This window comes from Leptonychotes weddellii, chromosome 16, assembly GCF_054177405.1.
Source record: "Leptonychotes weddellii isolate Sample4059 chromosome 16, ASM5417740v2, whole genome shotgun sequence".
NCBI classification, from domain to species: Eukaryota; Metazoa; Chordata; class Mammalia; order Carnivora; family Phocidae; genus Leptonychotes; species Leptonychotes weddellii.
Genome location: NC_138384.1, coordinates 16,346,990 through 16,369,054, shown reverse-complemented (window position 1 = coordinate 16,369,054; position 22,065 = coordinate 16,346,990). Strand labels below are relative to the sequence as shown.

At 45.8% G+C, this 22,065-nt stretch overlaps 1 protein-coding gene across 4 annotated transcripts in view; it reads left to right on the top strand.

Annotated features, from left to right (window-relative positions):
• The window catches only part of SLC7A6 (solute carrier family 7 member 6), a 36,196-nt gene that overhangs the window by 7,823 nt on the left and 6,308 nt on the right, over window positions 1–22,065 (top strand). For 3 of the 4 annotated variants that reach the window (XM_081807426.1, XM_081807424.1, XM_081807425.1), the window contains 5 exons: window positions 4,635–5,187; window positions 15,259–15,384; window positions 17,255–17,399; window positions 18,057–18,180; window positions 18,383–18,486. In XM_081807426.1, the coding sequence (XP_081663552.1) occupies window positions 4,671–5,187; window positions 15,259–15,384; window positions 17,255–17,399; window positions 18,057–18,180; window positions 18,383–18,486 (1,016 nt within the window). In that variant the 5' untranslated portion in view covers window positions 4,635–4,670. The remainder of the gene's footprint in view (window positions 1–4,634; window positions 5,188–15,258; window positions 15,385–17,254; window positions 17,400–18,056; window positions 18,181–18,382; window positions 18,487–22,065) is intronic. The other variant, XM_081807427.1, reaches the window with a different exon arrangement.

Below are 22,065 nucleotides of genomic sequence, written 5' to 3'. Positions count from 1 at the left end.
ATCCCGGTCATCTCTAAGTCTTTTCCTGTTGATTACTTTGCTTCTTTCCTTTTTTTTTTTTAAAGATTTTATTTATTTATTTGTTTGTTTGTTTGTTTGGGGGAGAGAGAGAATCCCAAGCAGACTCCTTGCTGAGTGCAGAGCCTGACACGGGGCTTGATCTGACAACCCTGAGATAATGACCTGAGCCAAAATCATGAGTTGGATGCTTAACAACCCACCGAGGTGCCCCTGATTACTTTGCTTCTTGATAATGGGTTGTTTCTCTTGCTTTTTGTTGTGTTGCTTGTAATTTGTTACTGATTGCTAGATGTAGGACTTAAAACAGTAGAAACTGAGGCAAGTATTTACTCTAGGTACATGTCTTCTTTTATTAGGGTATTAGTGTGGGAGTTCCAGTCAGTTAGGAGGTGAGTTGGGTTTGGGTTTTGTTGTTCTGGTTACCTTAGGTGCACACGGGGCTTCAAATTCCTCAGGTTTAGGATGGGTTTGCTGGTGGGAGGGCTTTTCCTCAATGTTTATGCTTTACTCTCAGCTTTAGGTCTTTCTTTTGTTGCTGGGTGCTTGCTTACCTGCTGGTGGGGAGCAGGGATTCACTGTTGTCTTGGTTCAGCCTCAGTGTTAGGCAGGCCCTGTTTTTCTGGGTCTGGGGGGAAGAGGGGTGTAGATCTTTCTGGTGATCCTGCCCTTGCCCCAGAGGTAGGATACTTCTAATGGTCCAGATCAGAATTTCCTGCCTTTCCCCCAGGCATAAAGTGGTGTTTTATTTTTCTTTTACTCTGCCCCAGCTGCCTTGGGAGGGACAGAGTTTACCACCCTTTCCCCAGGGGTGTAAGATTTTTATTCTTTAGAAAAAGGACTGGGTGGACCTTTGCATTTTCCCCAGAGTAGCGGTTGCTTTCCTTCTCCAGACTAGCACTACTGAGAAGCTGTCTCTGGCCTCCTGCCTAGTATTTTTTAATGAACAGCCAGTCTACTGAAGTCTATGGAGAAAAACCCCTGGGTGTCTATGCTCTTGCTAAACCACACAAGACCTTTAGTAAAATTCATTAAAAATTGTACCTGAGTTCTTCTTACTTGCCTGCGTGTTGGTCCCATCGTTCTCCCTCTGCCACAGGTGAACCAGAGCTTGCATCTCTTCATGGAGGTGCCTGTTTTTCCTAAAATTTCAGTCTGGTAGGTTGCCCTGTAACCTCAGCTTTCTGATGGCTTCAAGAAAAGTTATGGTTTTGTAGATTGTTTGGCTTTTTCTTGTTATTGGAGTTGGAGTGATGCTTTTCCCGGCTTTCTATATCCTAAATGGAAGTTAGAAGTTAAGGCAATTCCATTTTATACTAATTTTATTTTCCAGTGAAATGAATTTCCCTCTTTCTTTCCCTGTGATATTGTGATTAAATATATATTTGGTCTTCATCCACTGTTTCTAGACACAGCTCCTATAATTTCCTATATAAGAGCCATAGGGGCATGTTCTGTTATAATATTTGCTTTTGTTCTCAATTCCTGAAATAGCTCCAGGGCAATGAAAGTGAAATGGTGTCTTTTGTTATTTATATAACAAGTCCCTTCAACCCACTTGAGTTTATGTTAATGAGGTGATTTTTGGAAAGCATCCAGATCTAAGGATGGGGGCTAGTTGCTAGAGGAACCAACTGTGTGATTAGGCTGTTGGAACTTTAAGTCCAGTCTGACCTGTGGAGAGGGGAGAGGGGCTGGAGATTGAATCAAGCACTAATGGCCAATGATTTTAATCAGTCGCACCTGTGTAATGAAGCCTCCATAAAACCCCCAAAAGGACAGAGTTTGGAGAGCTTTCAGGTTGGTGAACAGGTGGAGGTGCTGGGTGAGTGGCTTGCCCAGAGAGAGCACGGAACTCCATACCCCTTCCCATATGCCTTGCCCTATGCATCTTTTCCATCTGGCAGTTCCTGAGTTATATCCTTTTATAATAAACTGGTAATCTAATAAGTAAACTGTTTTCTTGAGTTCTATGAGCCACTCTGGCAAATTAATTAAACCCAAGGAGGGATAGTGGGACCCTCCAATTTATAGCCGGTCAGTTGGAACCACTGGTAACAACCTGGACTTGTATTTGGCATCTGAAGAGGGGGCAGTTTTGTGGGACTGAGCCCTTCTCTAGTAAAGCATTAACATGAAGACAGTTGGGAGCTTCCTGGACATTATACTCTGCCTGCCTCAAGTATTTGTCAATGGGCTGCAGGTTATAAGGACATTTAATTTTATCTACATTTCCTTCTGGAAGTTAGGTTATTGATAAGTGCTTTTTTTCTTGTAAATCACTAAGACATTTGTAAACTAAGGGAGACTCCTGTCCTGTAGGACTATAATCTCTATAAATTAACCATTTGTTTTTTCTTCCCTTAGCTTTAGGGCAGCCAAGAGTGCTGAGGAATGTCACATATATCCCACCTTGGGGGCAGGGGTTGTGGGGTGTCAGCTTGTGCTTTGTCCTTAGCTTGCCTTCTGCTCCCTCATCATCAGAATTGAGTTAAATTGTCTGTGTTGCAGAATTGCTTGATGTGTAGAAAACCCATACATCTGGGGCGCCTGGGTGGCTCAGTCATTAAGCGTCTGCCTTCGGCCCAGGTCATGATCCGAGGGTCCTGGGATCAAGCCCCACATCGGGCTCCCTGCTCAACGGGAAGCCTGCTTCTCCCTCTCCCACTCCCCCTGCTTGTATTCCCTCTCTGGCTGTCTCTCTCTCTGTCAAATAAATAAGTAAAATCTTAAAAAAAAAAAAAAAGATGCCTTAAAAAAAAAAAGAAAACCCATACATCTGGTGTCAGAGGTCCAAAAAGAATATGTGGGAGCCCCAGCCTCCTCTCCCCATCTAGCTAGGGTCTGATAAAATAGAGGGGAGGCTGAAGTGGTCACTGGGACCAGGTTTCTCTGCTTGCTTCTGTGTTGGGTGGAAAAAGGCAATATAGGTCTCTCTGCACCTGACTCATGTGAAGATATAGGCTCCTCTGCTATTTCCAGGTTTGTTTTCATGGTTGCTTTGGCTCACCTGACAAACACATGAAAATAAGTATGTACCCACGTGCCTGTGCCTGCCTAGGGAAACCTGTGTGGCTTGGTGCCAAGAGTGAAAGAAAGAGTGGTGCGCCTTAAAGCCAGGTCTCATCTAAGCAGAGGTAGGCTGGGAGTAAAGGAAGGCTTGGTAGTGCCCCAGAGGAGGTTTTTCTCTTAATCTCCAGTCCAGACCCTGGCAGGGGACCGGGACAGGTAAGGCAGGAGTTTTGGATGGAGCTGTGGAGACTGAAGTTTCCCCTGAGAACTGCTTACTCTTGAGTGGCTATGGTTCCCTCGCTCTGAGCTCTGTGAGGTAAGGTTCTGGCACTTCCATCTTTGTTGAGTAGATGAGAGGCTTCTGGGAAGATGATGTGCTGATCTCATTCTTATCCCTGAAGTTATCTCTGTGACCTTAAAAGACTGATTCCTGGGTGGGAATCATATGGCTTATAGGATTCCTTTATCCAAAAGATGAGGTGGGAGTAAGTAGGTGATCTGAATTCCTGATTACTGGGGCACAGGAATTGAGAGAGGGAGAAGGTCATGCTGAGTGCAGGTTCAGGAAGGTGCTTGTCTTCCTCTGACAGATTCTGGGTTTTTCATATATAGGTTGTTGTGGAATCTAACTTCTTTGAGGTTTCTGGACTGGCTCAACTCTAAACCAAAAGTAGTAGTGTGTGCCATCTCCCTATGGGATGCCTTCTAATGCCAGGTCTGTGGATGAGAGAAGCCATGTAGCTCTGATTGGGTGTCAAAATTCCTGGGTCCTGTTCTGGGAGAATCTCTTTGCAACCCCAGACGGTAGTGAGAGCATGCTGAGGAGGAAAACTGATAGCAGTCAAGTCCCATGTTAGGGTGCCCTCTGGATGTTCTTTCTCCATCAGGTCTTAATTATATTCTCTCTCTTTTCTGGGCACTTTGGAAAAAGAGATGTATTGAATGGGCAAACAGCAATGTAGGAAGTAAGATTGATGTTGTAGACACAGCAACACACAGGTGTGTATTTTCATGAAGGTCCTTTCCTTGTTCTAGTCTTTGCAGTGGCCCTGGTCTTAGCATCTTCCTAGCCTTTCTCTCCACCTGCTCATGTTCTTTGCTGGCCTGAGAGTAGCTACAGACTTGTCCACATGTTGCTGGATACTGCAGAAGTTCCTGTTTATGTTTGGGTGGAGGTGAGTGGGTGTGGGCAGTGAGAAGCCTATCAGGCTGACTAACCTGGCAGTGGGAGTCTGGTCTTTGCAGGACAGGTTGGTAGGTTTTAAAATGGTAAGACCAGGCCAAAACCTGCACCTCAGGGAGAATCCATGCTATGGATAAATCTAATGCCAACCTATTCTTGGTGTCAAGCCAGGTACCTCTTGTTGGAAGTTGCCATCAGCTGAGCTCTCACAGTTATCTTTCTTGGGAGCACTAGGTGTCTGCCTATCTCCATTTATTTCTCTGTGTCCTGTGGTGGAAACGGATATAACCTCATTATATTTAGGTCTGTGTGTAAGGCATGCTGTTCCTACATAAGAGGTTAGCTTTGCAGGTCTAAACCAGAGACTCACCAGCTTCTGCCCTAGACTGACATACTTATATTCTTTGATATTCTTTGCCAGGCCACAGTAAACACAAGTGTGAAGGAAACATTTGTCATGGAAGCCAGGGAGCTGGAAAGCCCCACACCAACCTACCATCTCATTCCCGAGGCCAGCCAGCCCAAGGAAGATGTCAACATGCAACCTCAACAGACTGCAGAAACTATGCAGCTAAAGAAGGAGATCTCGCTGTTGAATGGGGTCAGCCTGGTGGTGGGCAACATGATCGGGTCAGGAATCTTTGTCTCACCCAAGGGCGTGCTGGTATACACTGCCTCCTATGGGTTGTCGCTGGTCGTATGGGCCATTGGTGGGCTTTTCTCCGTTGTTGGTGCCCTTTGCTATGCGGAGCTGGGGACCACCATCACCAAGTCTGGGGCCAGCTATGCTTATATTCTAGAGGCCTTTGGGGGCTTCATTGCCTTTATCCGTCTGTGGGCCTCCTTGCTAATTGTTGAGCCCACCAGTCAGGCCATCATTGCCATCACCTTCGCCAACTACATCATCCAGCCCTCGTTCCCTACCTGTGATCCCCCATACCTGGCCTGCCGTCTCCTCGCTGCCGCTTGCATATGTAAGTCTGGGGTTTAGTGGCGGAGTATGTTTGAGGGTGTGGGTTCCTTTAATAATGCTAATGGTAACTGATACTTGAACACCATATTTTGCTTTTGGAGGGGAAGAGAGGCATCTTACCTTTTTTTTTTTTTTTAAATATTTTATTTATTTAAGAGAGAGAGAGAGCAGGAGCAGGATGGGTGGGGGAGAGGGAGAGGGAGAGGCAGATTCCCTGCTGAGCAGGGGGCCTGATGCGGGACTCAATCCCAGGATCCTGGGATCATGACCTAAGCCGAAGGCAGATGCTTAACTGACTGAGCCACCCAGGCGCCCCGCATCTTACCTTTTGAAGTAATTTCACCAAAGTCATTTAACCCTGAGAGATAAGTAAGGGTAAAGGTTAGGGATGAGAGAAGTTTGAGTCTCTTTGTGGCTTTTGGTGCCTCCCATTCCTTCTACTCTTGACTGTTCCAGAGTTCTGTTCCCCAGTCTATGTGACAGGTTGGTGCATGTCTTACATTTGTCTTACCAGTTGTTTTGATTGGAGTCAACATCACTAGTTGTAACTGAACCCAGAAAAAACATCAGTGCTGAGGACTTTATTTTTTGCTTCCCAGCTTTTTATTTTAAACCAGTTTAGAGGCTGAGGAAAGAGGCTTCTCTAGATTGTTGGGGTCCCAAGGTGTTATCCCTCAGCCCACAGGACCAGTGTTTCCTGCCACTGCCATTCTTTGCAGCCCATTCTGAGCAGCAGGCACCACACCAAAATGGCTTTTTCTCATTGGTGTTTCAAATTTCTTTCTCTCTTTTTTTTTAAGATTTTATTTATTTATGTGGAAGAGAGAGTGCGCACGTGAGAGAGAAGGAGGGAGATCACGAACAGGGGAAAGGGTAGAGGGAGAAGCAGACTCCCCGCTGAGCAGGGAGCCCGATGTGGGACTCGATCCCAGGACCGGGATCATGACCTGAGCCGAAGGCAGACGCTTAACTGACTGAGTTACCCAGGTGCCCCATATTTGGGTTTCTGATGACAGAACCCGAGAGATCCCAGTTGATCCCTCTTTATTTTCCTTTTTCTCTCATGAGGTGGTAAGGAGGGATTCTGTGAAATCGCTGAAAAGGAGAGAAGATTGCTGTGAATTTACCCAATCTTGTAGAGCTAGTGTTTTAGCTGAGAAGTGGCCCAGAATTCCCTGTGTTCCTTAGCACTGTGCTGCCAGGGGCACTTAATTATACTCTGTTCTTTCCGTATCTCTGCTTGCAAAAGCTTTGGCAGTATATGTAGTTTATCCACAGTGTTAAAAATAGACTGAGAGTACCTTGGAGTTAGCAAAAAAGGATTGTACGGTACACTGTGCTTCCTGACTTTAAGGAATTTGTTAAAGACAAATGTTAAAGGGAACCCCTCCACATGTAGCCCAAGGAAGAGGTAAGGTGGGTACTCAGCTGTATGTGTGTTAGGGTCTGGCCAGGGGAACTCAGGCCTGACTGAGTTCTCTAAAAAAAAGAAGAATTTTCTGATTATAAAATGTGTTCATTAGGGAGAAGATGAACTTATCCTCAATTACCCATAATCTACCACCACAAGATGAACACCTTTAATAATTAAATCATGTCTTCATTTCTTTCTTTTATAGAATTGGCATCGTACTTTGCATATAACTTTATATTCTGCTTTTTAAATTTAGTATATCATGTTTTTCCCCTTTTTATGGAATGTTCTTCAAAAGAAACAGTTTTTAAAGTAGCGTCTTTTTATTATAATTACTATTATTTAAAGGGAATACATAGACATTATAGGCACTTTGAAAATGCAAAAAAATAGAAAAAAGAAAAGAAAAATCACCCATAATTTTATTTTTTAAATTTATTTTATTTTTAAAAGATTTTTATTTATTTATTTGTCAGAGAGAGAGAGCACAAGCAGTGGGAGCCGCCAGCAGAGGGAGAAGCAGGCTCCCCACTGAGCAAGGAGCCCCATGTGGGACTCGATCCCAAGACCCTGGGATTATGACCTGAGCTGAAGGCAGATGCTTAACCAACTGAGCCACCCAGGCATCCCCACCCCATAATTTTAACTCCCAGAGAACTATTGCTACTATTTGTGTGAAATACCTCCTAGTATTTTTTTTTTCTGTGCTTATCTCTTTTTTTTTTTTTTTTGCTCTTGAGATCATACTATCTGTGGTTTGTATAATACTTTAAAAATTTTAATATTTAATCCCTTTCATCAGATATTCTTAGAAAACATGGTTTAGGGACACATAAATAGTTTCCTGGCAGTGTAGTATAGTGGTTAAGATCATAGCTCCCATGCCAGACCAGGACTGATTCTAGCTTTACCAGCTGTTTTTCCCAGCTGTTAACCTTGGAGGAGTTAGTTAACTGTTGCCTTGGTCTTCTCATTTGTAAAATGGAAATATCATGAGGAATAAATGAATCAATACAGGTACAGTACTTCTCTTTCTGGCATGGAGTAAGTGCTCTGTATTATTATTATAAATAATATTGCTGTGGGAGTCTTTGTATATAAAGATTAAGAGTTTCTGCATCTTGGGGCGCCTGGGTGGCTCAGTTGGTTAAGCAACTGCCTTCGGCTCAGGTCATGATCCTGGAGTCCCGGGATCGAGTCCCGCATCGGGCTCCCTGCTCGGCAGGGAGTCTGCTTCTCCCTCTGACCCTCCTCCCTCTCATGCTCTCTGTCTCTCATTCTCTCTCTCTCAAATAAATAAATAAAATCTTAAAAAAAAAAAAAGAGTTTCTACATCTTTTTTTTTTTTTAGGGTAGAATTAGCTATACAGGAGAAATACCTGTGTCTAAAGAAATAAACAGTTTTAAGATTCTTCGTGTGTTACCCAGTTTCCTTCTAGAAGGTTTTGTGAGTTTGTGCTCTTATCTAAGCACTTGAGAGTGCCTGTGTGTTGGCCTCGTGATGGCCTTAGGGTGAATTCCAAGGATAACCAAGTCAAAGGACACCATTCTATATATAATTTTTCATGTATAGAAGATTTTTATTTGGTAAATCTTTTTTCCTTTATGATTTTCTCCATTGTTTTTGTTCTTTTGTCCTTAACAAAGCCCATCCCCATACCAGGAACTGCTCTTTTTTCTTTTCTTTGCCAGAACTGCTCTTTTGATTGGCGGAGAGACCTCACCTCTTAGACGTGCAGTCATGGTATCTGTAGCTTTTTTCATTCAAGTGTACTTTTACCCAAATTACTCACCATCGGAATTCCTTCACGCCCCTATCCCAGAAGCCCAGGCTTTTCCATAATGCATACCTGCAGGTCGGAACTTGTCAGAAATGGGCTTAAGTCATACAACCATGTCCTGTCCTAACTGACAAGACTTTGGGGTTCAGCTTACTTCTCTTCTTGGAATTTAGGGTGTAGAATTGGGCTGATGCATCATCTAACAAAGCTGGGATGTGCTGAAGGGAGTCTCTTTGGGCAGGGGTGGCAGTGGTCTTAAGAGACAAAATTGGAAGATACCAATTAGGTCATAATACAAAAATCTGCACTGAATCCACGGCGAAATTTAGGTAGGATAGGAGAATTGAGTTAGTCTTGAAATTAAGATAAGAGGGGTCCAGGTTGTTTTTTTGGGAGACTGTCTATGGAAATTATAGCCATGCAAGCTATACAATTGAAGTTCCATTCTAGAAGAAAGGGCCCAGCATTCTCCATATAACAACTGCAGGTCAGAGTTGCAAGCTAGTGGCCCATGGGCCAGACTTGACCCACAGATATATTTGTTTAGCCTAGTGTTGTAAGCAATTTTGAATTACTTGCCAACATTTTAAAACCAGGACCTTTCTGTTGAAAAATCAAAAGTTCTGGCAACCTTGGACCCAGATTCCTTCCTGACACAATCAGCTGCCTTTGTGTAGTGGTTGCTCCCTTTATTTATTTTTTAATATTTTATTTATTTAGGGCGCCGGGGTGGCTCAGATGGTTAAGCGTCTGCCTTCGGCTCAGGTCATGATCCCAGGGTCCTGGGATCGAGTCCCACATGGGGCTCCCTGCTCCTTGGGAGCCTGCTTCTCCCTCTGCCTCTCTCTCTCTCTCATGCATAAATAAAAATTTAAAATATATATATTTTATTTATTTATTTGACAGAGAGAGCATGGTGGCGGTGGGGAGGGTGGTAACAGGAGAGGGAGAAGCAGACTCCCCACTGAAAGCAAGGAGCCCGGCCCTGGGCTTGATCCCAGGACCTTGGGACCATGGCCCGAGCTAAAGGCAGACGCTTAACTGACTGAGTCACCCAGGCACTCATATACCCAGACATTCTTGCCTTTGCTCTGTTGCGTTACCTCCTTGGCCCTTGAAGGCATTGCTGTTTCACATCCTCACTTTCCAGCAGCCCCCCCACCCTATTCCCAGGTTATACTGGCACAGAGATCCTAGCAACTTTTTTGAATTTCAGGCTATCTTAGCTACTCATTATCCTAGAACAGTGGTTTTCAACCAGAGGTGAGTTTGTCCCCCAGGAAACATTTTGCAAGGTCTGGAGACATTTTGGTTGTCACACCTCCTTGGAAGGGGTGCTACTGGCATCTAGTGAGTAGAAGCCAGGGGTGCTATTGAGCATCTTATAAAGTACAGGACAGCCTCTCACAACTAAGACTTATTTTGCCCCAAATATCAATAGTGCTGAAGTTGAGAAACTCTATCCTAAAGGTGCATTCTATTCATATGTGTTCTGGGAGCTTGTAATCTTCTGTGGTGGGTAGGGCCTCAGGCTGTCAACTGGACTCAGTGTGCTCAGAGGCTCTTACTCACTTATAGGACTATAGGGGAAAATGGCAGTTCTTGAGGCCCATAGGTCCCTCCTCTTGCCGGGTGACCAGCAGTATTATTGGTAACTCAGGTGCCCAGGAGTACTTGATTTGATTGTGGAAGGGTGATTTTTCTTAGTTTGTTTATTTTTGTGGGATCCTGCCTGTTGTGTAGGCTCACACACGTCATTCAAGAATATTTGTTGTGAAGGTTTCATTATAGAAGTCATTCAGCACTGATACTGGCATCAAAGCAGAGGCTTGCTCACTGCTGAGACTCCATTTCCCTCAACTCCCAGGGTTGGTTTGGGGAAAGCTGACAGTGAAGAGGAGCAGGAGCAGGAGGAGATGGGGGAGGGAGACTTCTAAATTAGAGGAGATTGGAGGGAAGAAACACTGTATAATGCCTGAATAGCTTTCTGTTGTCTCTTGCTGTCTTGGACTCAGGCCTGGGCAGGGTTCTGAGAAGGAAGGTTATGCTCCCCTATTTTGGTCACTGGTTGCTATGGATAGACAGCTTTCATGTTCTGAAAGTGACATGACTCAGAAGGACTGGGTCTTTACCATAGTCTCAAAGACCCTGGAGTCTACCCCCTGTAATAAGACTAAATGTGTATATTTGTGTAATTAAAAACAAAGACGATTCTTAAAAAGGCATATACCTGACATATTCATATGCATCCCAAGAGGGAGCTCCAGATTCCAGGATTTCCATTTCGAAGGGTTTACCTCTCCTGGACTGTTATAGAACATTTTTCTCCTAATATACTTGTAGATGGTCTCTCCCTAGCTTTTTTCTTCTCCCACCTTGTTGCTGTTGTTGTTAAGGATTGCATTCCTCTGTCCTTGAGTGCCCCTTAGTAACACCCAGCTTATTTGTGGGAGGAATTGGAAGGGTTCCTTCCTCCCTGTTGCTGTGGGAAAAGGGAGCCGTGACTGTCAGCATAACTGGGACTATAGCTGCGCATTGCTAAGTGATCTCCTCATCAGAAAGAGAATATGAGAGGTACAGTTCTGTTTTAGGGTGCATGTATTATCCAGGATTAATTTGGGTTTCAAACACCTGAAAACCAAAAGCAGCATGGCTCAAATATATTTAAGTTTATTTCTCTCACATATTAAAGGTAGGCAGTATGGGACTGGTAGGGTGACTTTATAATTTTTCAGGGAGCCAGGTTCCCTTCTGCCTTACTGCTCTGCCATCCTCAGCATGTGACTTCTAGCTGGTGGTCCAAGATGGCTACTCAAGCTCTAGCTGTCAAGTCTGTACTGTAGCTGACAGGAAGGACAAAGAAAGGCATGCTCTTCCCTTCAAAGAGACTTCCTGAGGTCTTATTAATATGAAACTTTGCTTACCTCCCTGGGGCAAGAACTTAGTTACTTGGCCGTACCTGCCTGCAAGAGAGGCTGGTAAATGTCAGCTTTAATTTAGGCAGCCCACACTCTAGCTAAAATTTCTATTACTAAGGAAAAATGGAGGAACAGATATTTAAAGATAACTAGCAGTTTTTGCCACAGAGAGACTTTGGGGATTTGTTTCTGCTTTAGGGTTCGGTGTGGATCTGCTATTTGAGTACTCCTTTCCCAGCATCATGCCCCCAGAACTTGAAGACCCTCACATGGACCCCACACTCATTGGTGTAGGCTTTCCAGCAAGGACATGAGTTCAGAAGAGGAGGGAAGGCTTGGATATTGTAATTGTGGTAGTTACTTTTATCTGAGCACCTGGCCTCCAGGCCCAGCCTTGTGCTTGAGCGCTGATAGAATCTATGGTGCTAGATGGGGATGGGAATTCGGGGAGGTTTGGAGGGGTGAGGATCAGATGGTGAAATGCTTCTTAATTAGAATCAGGAAAACATTCAGGGGACTTGGCTTCTGTTTGGTAGACTGTTTCTGGGAGCTCTCTGTTCTCTGGCAGAGCTGAGAGTACAGTGAAGCAAGTAAGACTCCTGGGGCCAGCATTTAAGGATGGATGCACTCACTCTCAGGTTCTTCAAGTGGTTCTGAAAGTGAGTGTTTCCTTAAATTTTGTGCCCCAGGCACCCCCCCTCACCTCACCCTACTCCTGACCTTGCTCCCTGGCTGCACATTGTTCTAGATTAAGTAGTTTTTACGGAGGAAGAAGCATATGTGCATGGTAAATAAGTCAGAGTATAAAATAGTATAAAATGGAAAAAGTCTTTCTCTCTCTCCAGAGCTTTGGTCTTCTTCCCCAGAGGCAACCACTGTGACAGGCTCTTTTGTATCTTTCCGACTGTCATTCAGAATGGGGAGAAGGAGTAGAAGTGAGACGGAGTGCCTGTCAGTGGGTCTGAGGATTATGTCTGCTTCTCTCCCGGATCTTGCATCCACATCTTGGTGCTACAGGGCAGAAGCACAGTGAGCATAGCCAGGGCATTGTGTGCTAATCTCTTTCTTCATGTGTATGTCCATCTTTTTGTTTCCCTCTCTTTTTGTCCCTTCTCTCTGGCTCTTTATCTCTGTATCTTGTCTCTATCTCCTCTGTCTTCTGTGTATTTCTCTATCTTTCTCTGTTAGGCTTTTTCTCACAAGCTGCACGCCCTCTCACTTCTGCTTCTTTTCATAGTCCTGCTTCCTTCCTCTGTTTTCTTGTGGTTTTTGTTCCTCTATTACAAGGGCCTGAATGTCACTTTGACTTGCTGTATCTCCCAGCTCTGCTACTGTTAGATAGATTCAGTCTCTTGGTACCCCAGTCTATGTTCCTGGGAAAGGCAATTGAATAGGCTCAGCTTGGGTGATCAACGGTGATAGGTGAGTAGGAGCAAGTCCCAAGAAGGGGCCTGGAAGGTACCTCAGAATATGCTTACTATATTGCACAGGGATCTGTGGATTACAGGTGGCTATTAATTAGGTAATCCTTATGCTAGCTGATGTAGGCTTAGCCCCACACAGCAAACTTTGATTAGCAGGGCAGCAGCATGCGTTCCTTTGGCCTTCCCTCCCATTTGACTGTTGCCTCCCACTCCTGACTGACTAGTGAGCATTTGTGTCATTTGCCAAAGTACTACTGAGTGAAACCTCTTTTTTTTTTTTTAAGCTTTTATTTATTTATTTGTCAGAGGGAGAGAGAGATCGCACAAGCAGGGGGAGTTTCAGGCAGAGGGAGAAGCAAGCTCCCCCCTGGAGCAGGGAGCCCAATGCTGGACTCGATCCCAGGACTCTGGGATCATGACCTGAGCTGAAGGCAGATGCTTAACCAACTGAGTCACCCAGGTGTCCTAGTGAGTGAAAGCTCTTAAAGTGCTATGGAGCCTGTTTAGCCATCGTGTTTATTTCCACAGGCTCTAGGCTCTCCTCCCTTTGAGTAGAAGAATGTGAACTTTCTGACAGTTGCCTTGCTCTAGGGAATTAGTGGTTAAGTGAAAGTCATCACCCTCTTGATTCCAACCAGAGTTCATCATTTCCCCTCTTTGCTTGGCACACAATAAAACAATATGCTTTTGTTTCCCCCCCTAATAATTTGTGGTCTCCTTGGGGAAGCACCACGCAAATGCCTGAGGGAGAGACCTTGAGCCAGGTGTCCACATGAGTATAGCATAGATACTAATCTGTGCTGTGAAGTGGGACTGTTACAGGGTTCAGGGAGAGACAGCTCAGTGAGCAGCTGGCTGGTATATTTGGGGAAGGTTTTACAGAGGAAGTGGTGACTGAGCTAGACCTCGAAAGTGGGAGTTGCTGTTAGCTGTGGCAGCACGAGGAGGAAAGGACATTTCTTTTTTTTTTTTTTTAAATATTTTATTTACTTATTTGACAGAGAGAAAGTGAGAACACGAGCCAGGAGACAGAGGGAGAAGCAGGTTCCTCGCCGAGCGGGGAGCCCGACATGGGACCCGATCCCAGGACCCCGGGATCACGACCCAAGCAGAAGGCAGCCGCCCAACCAACTGAGCCACTCAGGCGCCCCTCTTTAAGAATGTATATGGCGGGGGCGCCTGGGTGGCTCAGTTGGTTAAGCGACTGCCTTCAGCTCAGGTCATGATCCTGGAGTCCCGGGATCGAGTCCCGCATCGGGCTCCCTGCTTGGCAGGGAGTCTGCTTCTCCCGCTCCCACTCCCCGTTTGTGTTCCCTCTCTCGCTGTGTCTTTCTCTGTCAAATAAATAAATAAAATCTTTAAAAAATTAAAAAAATTAAAAAGAATGTATATGGCGGGGCGCCTGGGTGGCTCAGTTGGTTGGGCGACTGCCTTCGGCACAGGTCATGATCCTGGAGTCCCTGGATCAAGTCCCGCATCGGGCTCCCTGCTCGGCAGGGAGTCTGCTTCTCCCTCTGACCCTCTTCCCTCTCGTGCTCTCTGTCTCTCATTCTCTCTCTCTCAAATAAATAAATAAAATCTTTAAAAAAAAAAAGAATGTATATGGCACCAGTAAATGGTGTAGGAGTAGACAGAGGTGGCTTAGAGGATGAGCCCAAAAGATTTTGTAATAATGTTTGAGGTTCACATAAAAGTTCTATTTTTGGAGGCTTGGGGCAGTACTTAGCAGTGTCACTGTGGTGCCCCTTGTATTCTGTGTCCTCCTGGTGGGTCAGAGCAGTCCCTGTTTAGTAGGGGTAAGGTGCTGGGACCCTCAGCAGCAGGACCCTCAGAACACTGAGATCTACAGGAACTGGAAATAAAGCCAGCAGTGCAGACAGGAGCCTGGGGAATGCCCAAACAAGCTCGCTTCTCCATGGACCTCACTGAGAATTGGGAAGTTTGGATAGAAATGGAGAGGGAGTTGAGAGAGGTCCTTACAAGCTGAGGAATGATGGTTGGCCTCTCTCAGCCACAGTTTCCTCATCTATAAAACAAGAATAGGAATGTCTATATTTTGGGGTTGTGAGAATTAATTGAAAGGATGTATGTGAAATTGTCAGGTACTTACATACAAAACATTGTCTCTGTAATTCCTAGATGACTTGCCACCTGCATTCAAATTCACCTCATTTATTGATGGGCCTCTCTTGTAGCCATGGGAATGTTTTGTGCCTTGGATGGTTTGGAACGTTGGGAGTCTGAGCGGGAAAGAGTGGGTGAAGTCCATTATTCCTGGGCCTGGGGGCAATTTCCAAAAAAATGATTCTGGCTGTCAGAATTTATGAATGTGCTAATGCATGCCTTTGTATCTTTACTTGTTAACAGTGATGGGCAGATGGTGGATGTCCCTCCATTGCCTGTTCTTCGGGCTCTGATTGGTCCATTGGCCCCTTTGCTTTAGGCAGATAGGGCAGAAGCGATGTTCTCTGTAAGAGATTGGATCACTGTGCCCTCAGCTTAAGCCTGCCGGTGACTTTATGTTTTTCCTTCTAGGTCTGCTGACATTTGTGAACTGTGCTTATGTCAAGTGGGGCACACGTGTTCAGGACACGTTCACTTATGCCAAGGTCCTAGCGCTCATTGCCATCATTGTCATGGGCCTCGTTAAACTGTGCCAGGGTAAGATGGGCCTGGGCTGGGAAGGAGGGTGGATGACTCTGGGAGTTAGCCTAGATTTCCTAAGGAGGACATGGGGAATCTTGGCTTTACTGATTAGCTCTTTCTGTGTATATTGTAGACTGTCAGTGAGAGCAAGACATCTATTCCTGGGCTTCTTGGGCCAGGCTGGCTTGGCCAGCTGAACATGAGTCAGTCACTCCCTCAGGGCTGCTTTCCCTGTGTGGAAGCTGGGAACATTGCAAGAAGGCAGCTGGGAGCCCAGGAGTTTTTAAAACCTGGATCTTGTGTAATTGGATCATAAATGTAACTGATGGGGATAGAGTGAGCCCTGCTTGGCCCTATTTTTGGTCTGTGACTGCCAGGCAGTGAATAGGAAAACCTGGCTGTCCTTGAGAGGAGTGGGTAGGTGTGTATGTGGGGTAGATGGAGTATAGAAATGAGTGGTTATTTTGCAGCCTTTTTTTTTCATCTGGATTTGCTTTTATTTAACATTCGGTCTCAAAGTCAGCTCTCAGCAAAATAGTAAAATAGTATGAAGTTGGCACTGACTTTCCTGCATGTTGGCTTTAGAAAGCTTTTCATTCCTGAACTGGAGTAGACTGGCAGTGAGGACAGACAAGGTCTCCTGAGCTCTTAGGGAAGTCTTGAGGTATCTTTGGCCAAGGAGATCTCAGTCGTTCTCTAGATTGCCTGACACTAAACTCAGCCATGTTTACATTTACCAGGGAGAGCTGAGACCCCCATCTCAGATTGATTGGATTAAACACAAAATGGTTTTGGAGTTCAGAAAGCTCTGTTTTTAAGTGCCTTGGCAGCTGGTCCAGTATCTGTGAACACGTGCCAAGTTAGTACAGCCAGCCACCTCGATGTCCTTGAGTCCCAGGAACATCTTGGGGTCAACGAGGGTAGCTGAGTTATCCTCCTATCAAGATCCGTGCCTTAATTGCTACGTATGATGACTGACGCACCTGGGGCATGAAAACCTTTATTTCCCTTCTCTTGCTGCATACCCAGCCCTTTTTGACACATTGAAGGAATAGGTCTGCTTTTTGCAGGGGGTGATGGCAGGCTTCCTTATAAATCTGGATCTTGTTAAAAACCTCCAGTGTGTCCAGAAGGTCTCTCCTGGGCAGGCAGGTGCTGCTCTCTTGGCTTTTAAGTGTGTGGTCTCCGGAGGCCTCTGAAGAGAATGACAGGTGCCTAGGCTGGCTCTCTAAGGGTGGAAGTGGCTCAGGCCTACCCTGGGCCTAGGGAGAGAGAAGACCCCAGTTCTTACATAGCCTGGGATTTCCTGCCACATGCAACTGCAGCCTCTGTGCAAGTAGAGCAACAGAATTTTCTCATGAGAATGAGAAAACTATTTGACCAAATTGTGCGGTGGTTTTGGCCACAAGAGACAGTTCCACAGGAAGGCCTAATTGTTAATTAAAAATGCCTCCTTTATGTGAAGCAGGGTTCTTTCTAAAAATAGGAAGAAGAGCTCTGGCCTCCTGTGAGGTCACTTAGAAATTCATTAGAGCTTTTCTGGAAAAGGTGTTATCACTTCAGAAAGCAGCCAGGAATGCCTTTGTTTTTCTGAGATTGCATAGTTTGCTAGAGGAATATGCACTTTCTTGAGGGAATGGTTGGGGTGATAAAGTACAGGGAGAGCTGGTGGTTGTTCTTTTGATGTTAAATTATGTTTTTTTTCTTCTCTCTGCCTGCTTGCTTTTCCCTTCTTTTCTTGACCCTCCTCTCTTTTTCCCCATCTTCGCTTCCTTTTTCTTACTGCCTCTCCCTGTTCTTCTCCTTATACCTTCCATCTCTCCCCTCCTCCTTCTTCTCCTTCCTTTTCACTGAACCCCTTCCCTGCCTGCTTTTGCCCCCACAGGACACTCTGAGCACTTTCAGGACGCCTTTGAGGGTTCCTCCTGGGACATGGGAGACCTCTCTCTCGCCCTCTACTCTGCCCTCTTCTCTTACTCAGGTTGGGACACCCTTAATTTTGTAACAGAAGAAATCAAAAACCCAGAAAGGTAACGGTGGGATCACACTCTCACTCCCCAACTTGGCTGGAACTCCTGTTGATAGTGGGCACACTTGCCCTCTTCCGTCCCCTTTCTCTTTCTCTCATCCCTTCTTCCTCTCCCTACTCCTCCTCCTCTAGCTCAGAGAGATTAGGGGCTAGGTTGGGAATGAGTGAAGGTGGGAAAACCCCTTGCTCCTCACCCTCAGGTTACACTGGAGGATCCCCCAGGTCCTTGCTCGCGGAGAGATCCTCCAGTGGGCAGTAGCTGACCCAGCTCGGGCTAAGGTGTTAGAACCTTGTGCTCTGGTGCTGACACTGAAGCCTGGGGAGCCAGAAGCTTATTCTGGGCAGTCAGGTTCCCAGACTGGCCTCTAGTCCCTGGAGGACACTGCTCCTCCTTCCGTGGGACCCATTGGTTCTCTTGTGGCAAGGATCAAATATTGAGCCCCAGCTATTTTCACAGAGAAGGGTCGGTCTCTCTTTCTCTCTGATTCTCAGCAGAAAGGAGCATGGGATTCATAATCCTCCTAGACCATGTGGGAAAGAGGAGCCTGCCTCAAAGACTTAGAGCCAGGGAACTGTTAAATTTCAGAAAAATCCCTGGGTGAACTTTGACTCCAAAGAGAGTTGATTCTAGGTAGTCCTATCTTACTTGTCCTGACAGAAATTTGCCCCTGGCCATTGGGATTTCTATGCCAATTGTGACGCTCATCTACATCCTGACCAATGTGGCCTATTACACAGTGCTGAGCATTTCAGATGTCCTTGACAGTGATGCCGTGGCTGTGGTGAGTCCCGATTTGCTCATCATCTTATAATACTGAAGGGCTCAGTCTCTCTCTAAGCCCCGCCGGCGCTGCAGGGTGAGATGATGGGTCCAGGCTAGAGGGCGGGCTGCTCGGCAGTGACGGTGTTTGTCCTGACAGCGTAGGTACAGGTGGCTTATGGAACCCTGTCCTGTGCTGAGGGACTTCTGTGCTCTGTCCCTAGACATTTGCTGACCAGACATTTGGCATGTTCAGCTGGACCATTCCCATTGCTGTTGCCCTGTCCTGCTTTGGGGGCCTCAATGCATCTATCTTTGCTTCATCAAGGTAATGTGTTTCTGCTTTACCAATAACAGACTGCAGTATTTAATCTTCTGAGGCTCCAGGTGAGCCCATAAGAGCCCTTCTTTCCCTTCTTTCTCTTAGATGTACAGGGGGTGTGTGTGTGTGTGTACGTACACTTGTGTGCATGCATCAGCTGGCCTTTGTGCAGACATTTGTATGCTTGAAGCTCATACTTCCATCTGAGGCGATGACAGATTGGTGAGAGGTAGAGGGGAGGAAGGTTATAGCTTGGAGTAGAGAAGATTATTAGTGATCACTTGCCGTGTACCAGGTATTGACACAGGGGACTCTGCCCCTCACTTCACAGAAACCACCGAAGCTGACAGGCAGGCTCTGTTCTCCTCTCTTTCTAGAGACTTCTCTATAAGAGCATTTGTCCTTCCTGTTGTTTCAGAGAAAGGAGCAGTTCTGCTTTTCCAGGCTGACTTTGCTACCTGGTTTCAGGGTCCCAGCACTACCCCTCTTCTTAGCACATGGCTTTGTCACTTGGCCCTTCTTTTTGGTGGATTTCAGTAAGAGCCAGCTCTACACAAGCTTCTCTCATCTCTGCTCAGTGAAGTCACAAAACAGCTTTTCTCATCTCCCTTCTTCCTTTCTGGACACACTTCTTGAGGGAATGGTCTCCATTTTAACTGCCACTCATTTTCTAGCCATTATACTTTGACTTCTACTACCTAAAAAATATTCTTTTTTTTTTAAAGATTTTATTTATTTATTAGAGAGAATGAGAGAGAGAGAGCATGAGGGGGGGAGGGTCAGAGGGAGAAGCAGACTCCCCGCCGAGCAGGGAGCCTGATGTGGGACTCAATCCCGGGACTCCAGCATGACCTGAGCCGAAGGCAGTCGCTTAACCAACTGAGCCACCCGGGCGCCCCTAAAAAATATTCTTATTAAGTGTACCTGTGATCTCCTTCTTAGCCTGCTTGTAGTCCTTATCCTACTGGACCCCTGAAGCAAGTGATGCTTACCGCCCTCTGCTTCTGAAACTATTCCTGTGACTCTAACACTCTGATATTTGAGAGGAAGGCTTCTTTCCTGATTTCTCTTTCACTCACCGTATAAATGTTGCTGTCCCCAGGGCTGGGAGTGTAATAGGCATTCAGTAACTATTTTCTACATGAACAGGTAAGAGGATGAATTAATAAAAGAAATAATTTTTGTCCTATTTTTCTTTTATTTTTTTAAAGGGAACTTTTTTTTTTTAAAGATTTTATTTATTTATTTGACAGAGAGAAACACAGAGAAGGAACACAAGGGGAGTGGGAGAGGGAGAAGCGAAGCAGGCTTCCTGCTGAGCAGGGAGCCCGATGCGGGGCTCGATCCCATGACCCTGGGATCATGACCTGAGCCGAAGGCAGACACTTAATGACTGAGCCACCCAGGCGCCCCTGTCCTATTTGTTTTTCTTACTGGTTTTGACACCACAGTCCATGTACTTGGGGCCTCCCTAGGGTAACCAGGGTAATAGATCAAATTCTTGGAAAACAGCGTGGTATCTTCCCTTACTTCAACCTGGTATGGCCAGGGTCGCACTGGATGTAACTCTTAACAAGTTACCCTACCCAAAGATGGTGTTTCCCATAGCCTTACCCTTATCAATGCCCAAGACATTCCAAATGGCTCTGTCAATCTTCTTAAAATACTTAACACAGTAGGTACGTTTTAAGCTCACTCAGCTGTGTTGTGGCATTGACAGGATGGGGGTGGGGATAGGGGATTCAGAGAGTAAGAGTCTGGACCAGCACATAAGTGGAATGCAGTGATGTGGAGTCACTGTACAATTGTTGAATGTACAATTGTTTCTGTGTTAACTTCACTTTTTCTTTTATTACCTATGTAGTTGTTTTTGGCTTTGTACTAGACACTTTTGCTGTGCCTGCACATTATCCCCTTCCAGCATCTCCTCTACCATATTTCTTCTCTGCCCAGTACAGATTATTAACCTGTGTGAGCCAACTCCCACCATCTTGCCCTACGACCTTTCCAGATGCTATCATCAACTCCTGTGGCTCCATCTGGATGGCTCACAAGTATCTCAGTGCACTCCACTTGTGCTTTGTCTTTAGTTGTGTTATTATGTGCTGTCGAGTCTCCTTGCTTGGCCTCTTTATTTTTCCCTTGGTGTTCATCCTCTTCTCCCAGCTCAAAAATGTACATGCATGCACACACACATACATACACACTCAAATGCAAAGGATCACCAAATTTGATTGAGGTGGTCACATCTGTCTTGTTTTCTCTTCAGCCAGGTGTCTACCCTCATTCAGGCCTCCTCTCTTATAGGACAGTTATCACAGATTACTTTTTTTTTGATTTATTTATTTATTTGGGAGGTGGGGGGAGGGGCAGAGGGAGAGAGTCACAAGCAGACTCTGCGCTGAGCACGAGCATGACGCAGGGCTCGATCCCATGATCCTGAGATCATGACCTGAGCCCAAATCAAGAGTTGGAGGCTTAACTGACTATGCTACCCAGGCACCCCCCGGATTACTTTATCTGGCCTCCTCCCTATACCCTAGCCTCTCCCTGCTTTAGTTGGCCTCCATGATGCCACCAGAGTCTCTGTCAAATCCTGTCAGGCCTTTACTTCAGAGCCACAGCAGGCTCTCAGTGTTCGTTCAGACTCCACAGCATGGCCTCATGTGCAGGTTCTTCCCCGCTGTTTCCTCACACACTTAACCTGGGACTGTAGGCATTCTAGTACCAACCTCAAGGAAGCCACCCTCTTTCACTCCTTCAAGCCTCTTTTGCCTTTGCCTACGCTGTTTCCCACCCATCTGCTCACCTTCTGGCAAACTCCAGTTCTTCACAGCCCAGATGTGGTCATCTCTTGTGAAGTTTTCTCTTCCCCCAGCCCACCCCCAAGCCTGGTGAGTGCTTTGTGCTCCATGATGATGCTGACTACCCTGGCTGGCAGTTCATTTCTCTCTTGCTCTGTTTCTCAAACAGTAGGGCTCTTTAGGAACAGAGAGGAACCCTGGGTTGTCTCTGAGCCCCAGGCTTGTCCTGGCGTATCATGTGTCAGGAGCTCAGGGAAGATATATAGAGAGCACAATAGAAGGCTGGCTGCCCTTCTTTAAAAAGCCATTGTGTTAAGTATGAAATCTGTGGGGTGGTAGAGTGGGAGTACCCCTGATGGAATGAATTGGGGTGGCAGTGAGTGATGGCAGGGTGAGGCATCCATTGGTTGATGGTGGGTTTCATAGCTGAGGGGCTTGGGGGTGTCCATGGCCAACAGAGGGGTAGGGCATTCCTGGATAACGTGAAGTACCCATGGTTGGAGGTTGGAGACATCTATGGGTAAAAGTTGAGGGGTGAGGGTGGGGGTTGGGCATGCATTGAGAAAATGGGATACTCCTATATATACAATGGAATATTATGCAGCCATCAAAAGGAATGAGATCTTGCCATTTACAACGACGTGGATGGAACTGGAGGGTATTATGTTGAGTGAAATAAGTCAAACAGAGAGACATGTATCATATGATCTCACTGATATGAGGAATTCTTAATCGCAGGAAACAAACTGAGTGTTGTTGGAGTGGGGGGTGGGGTGGGAGG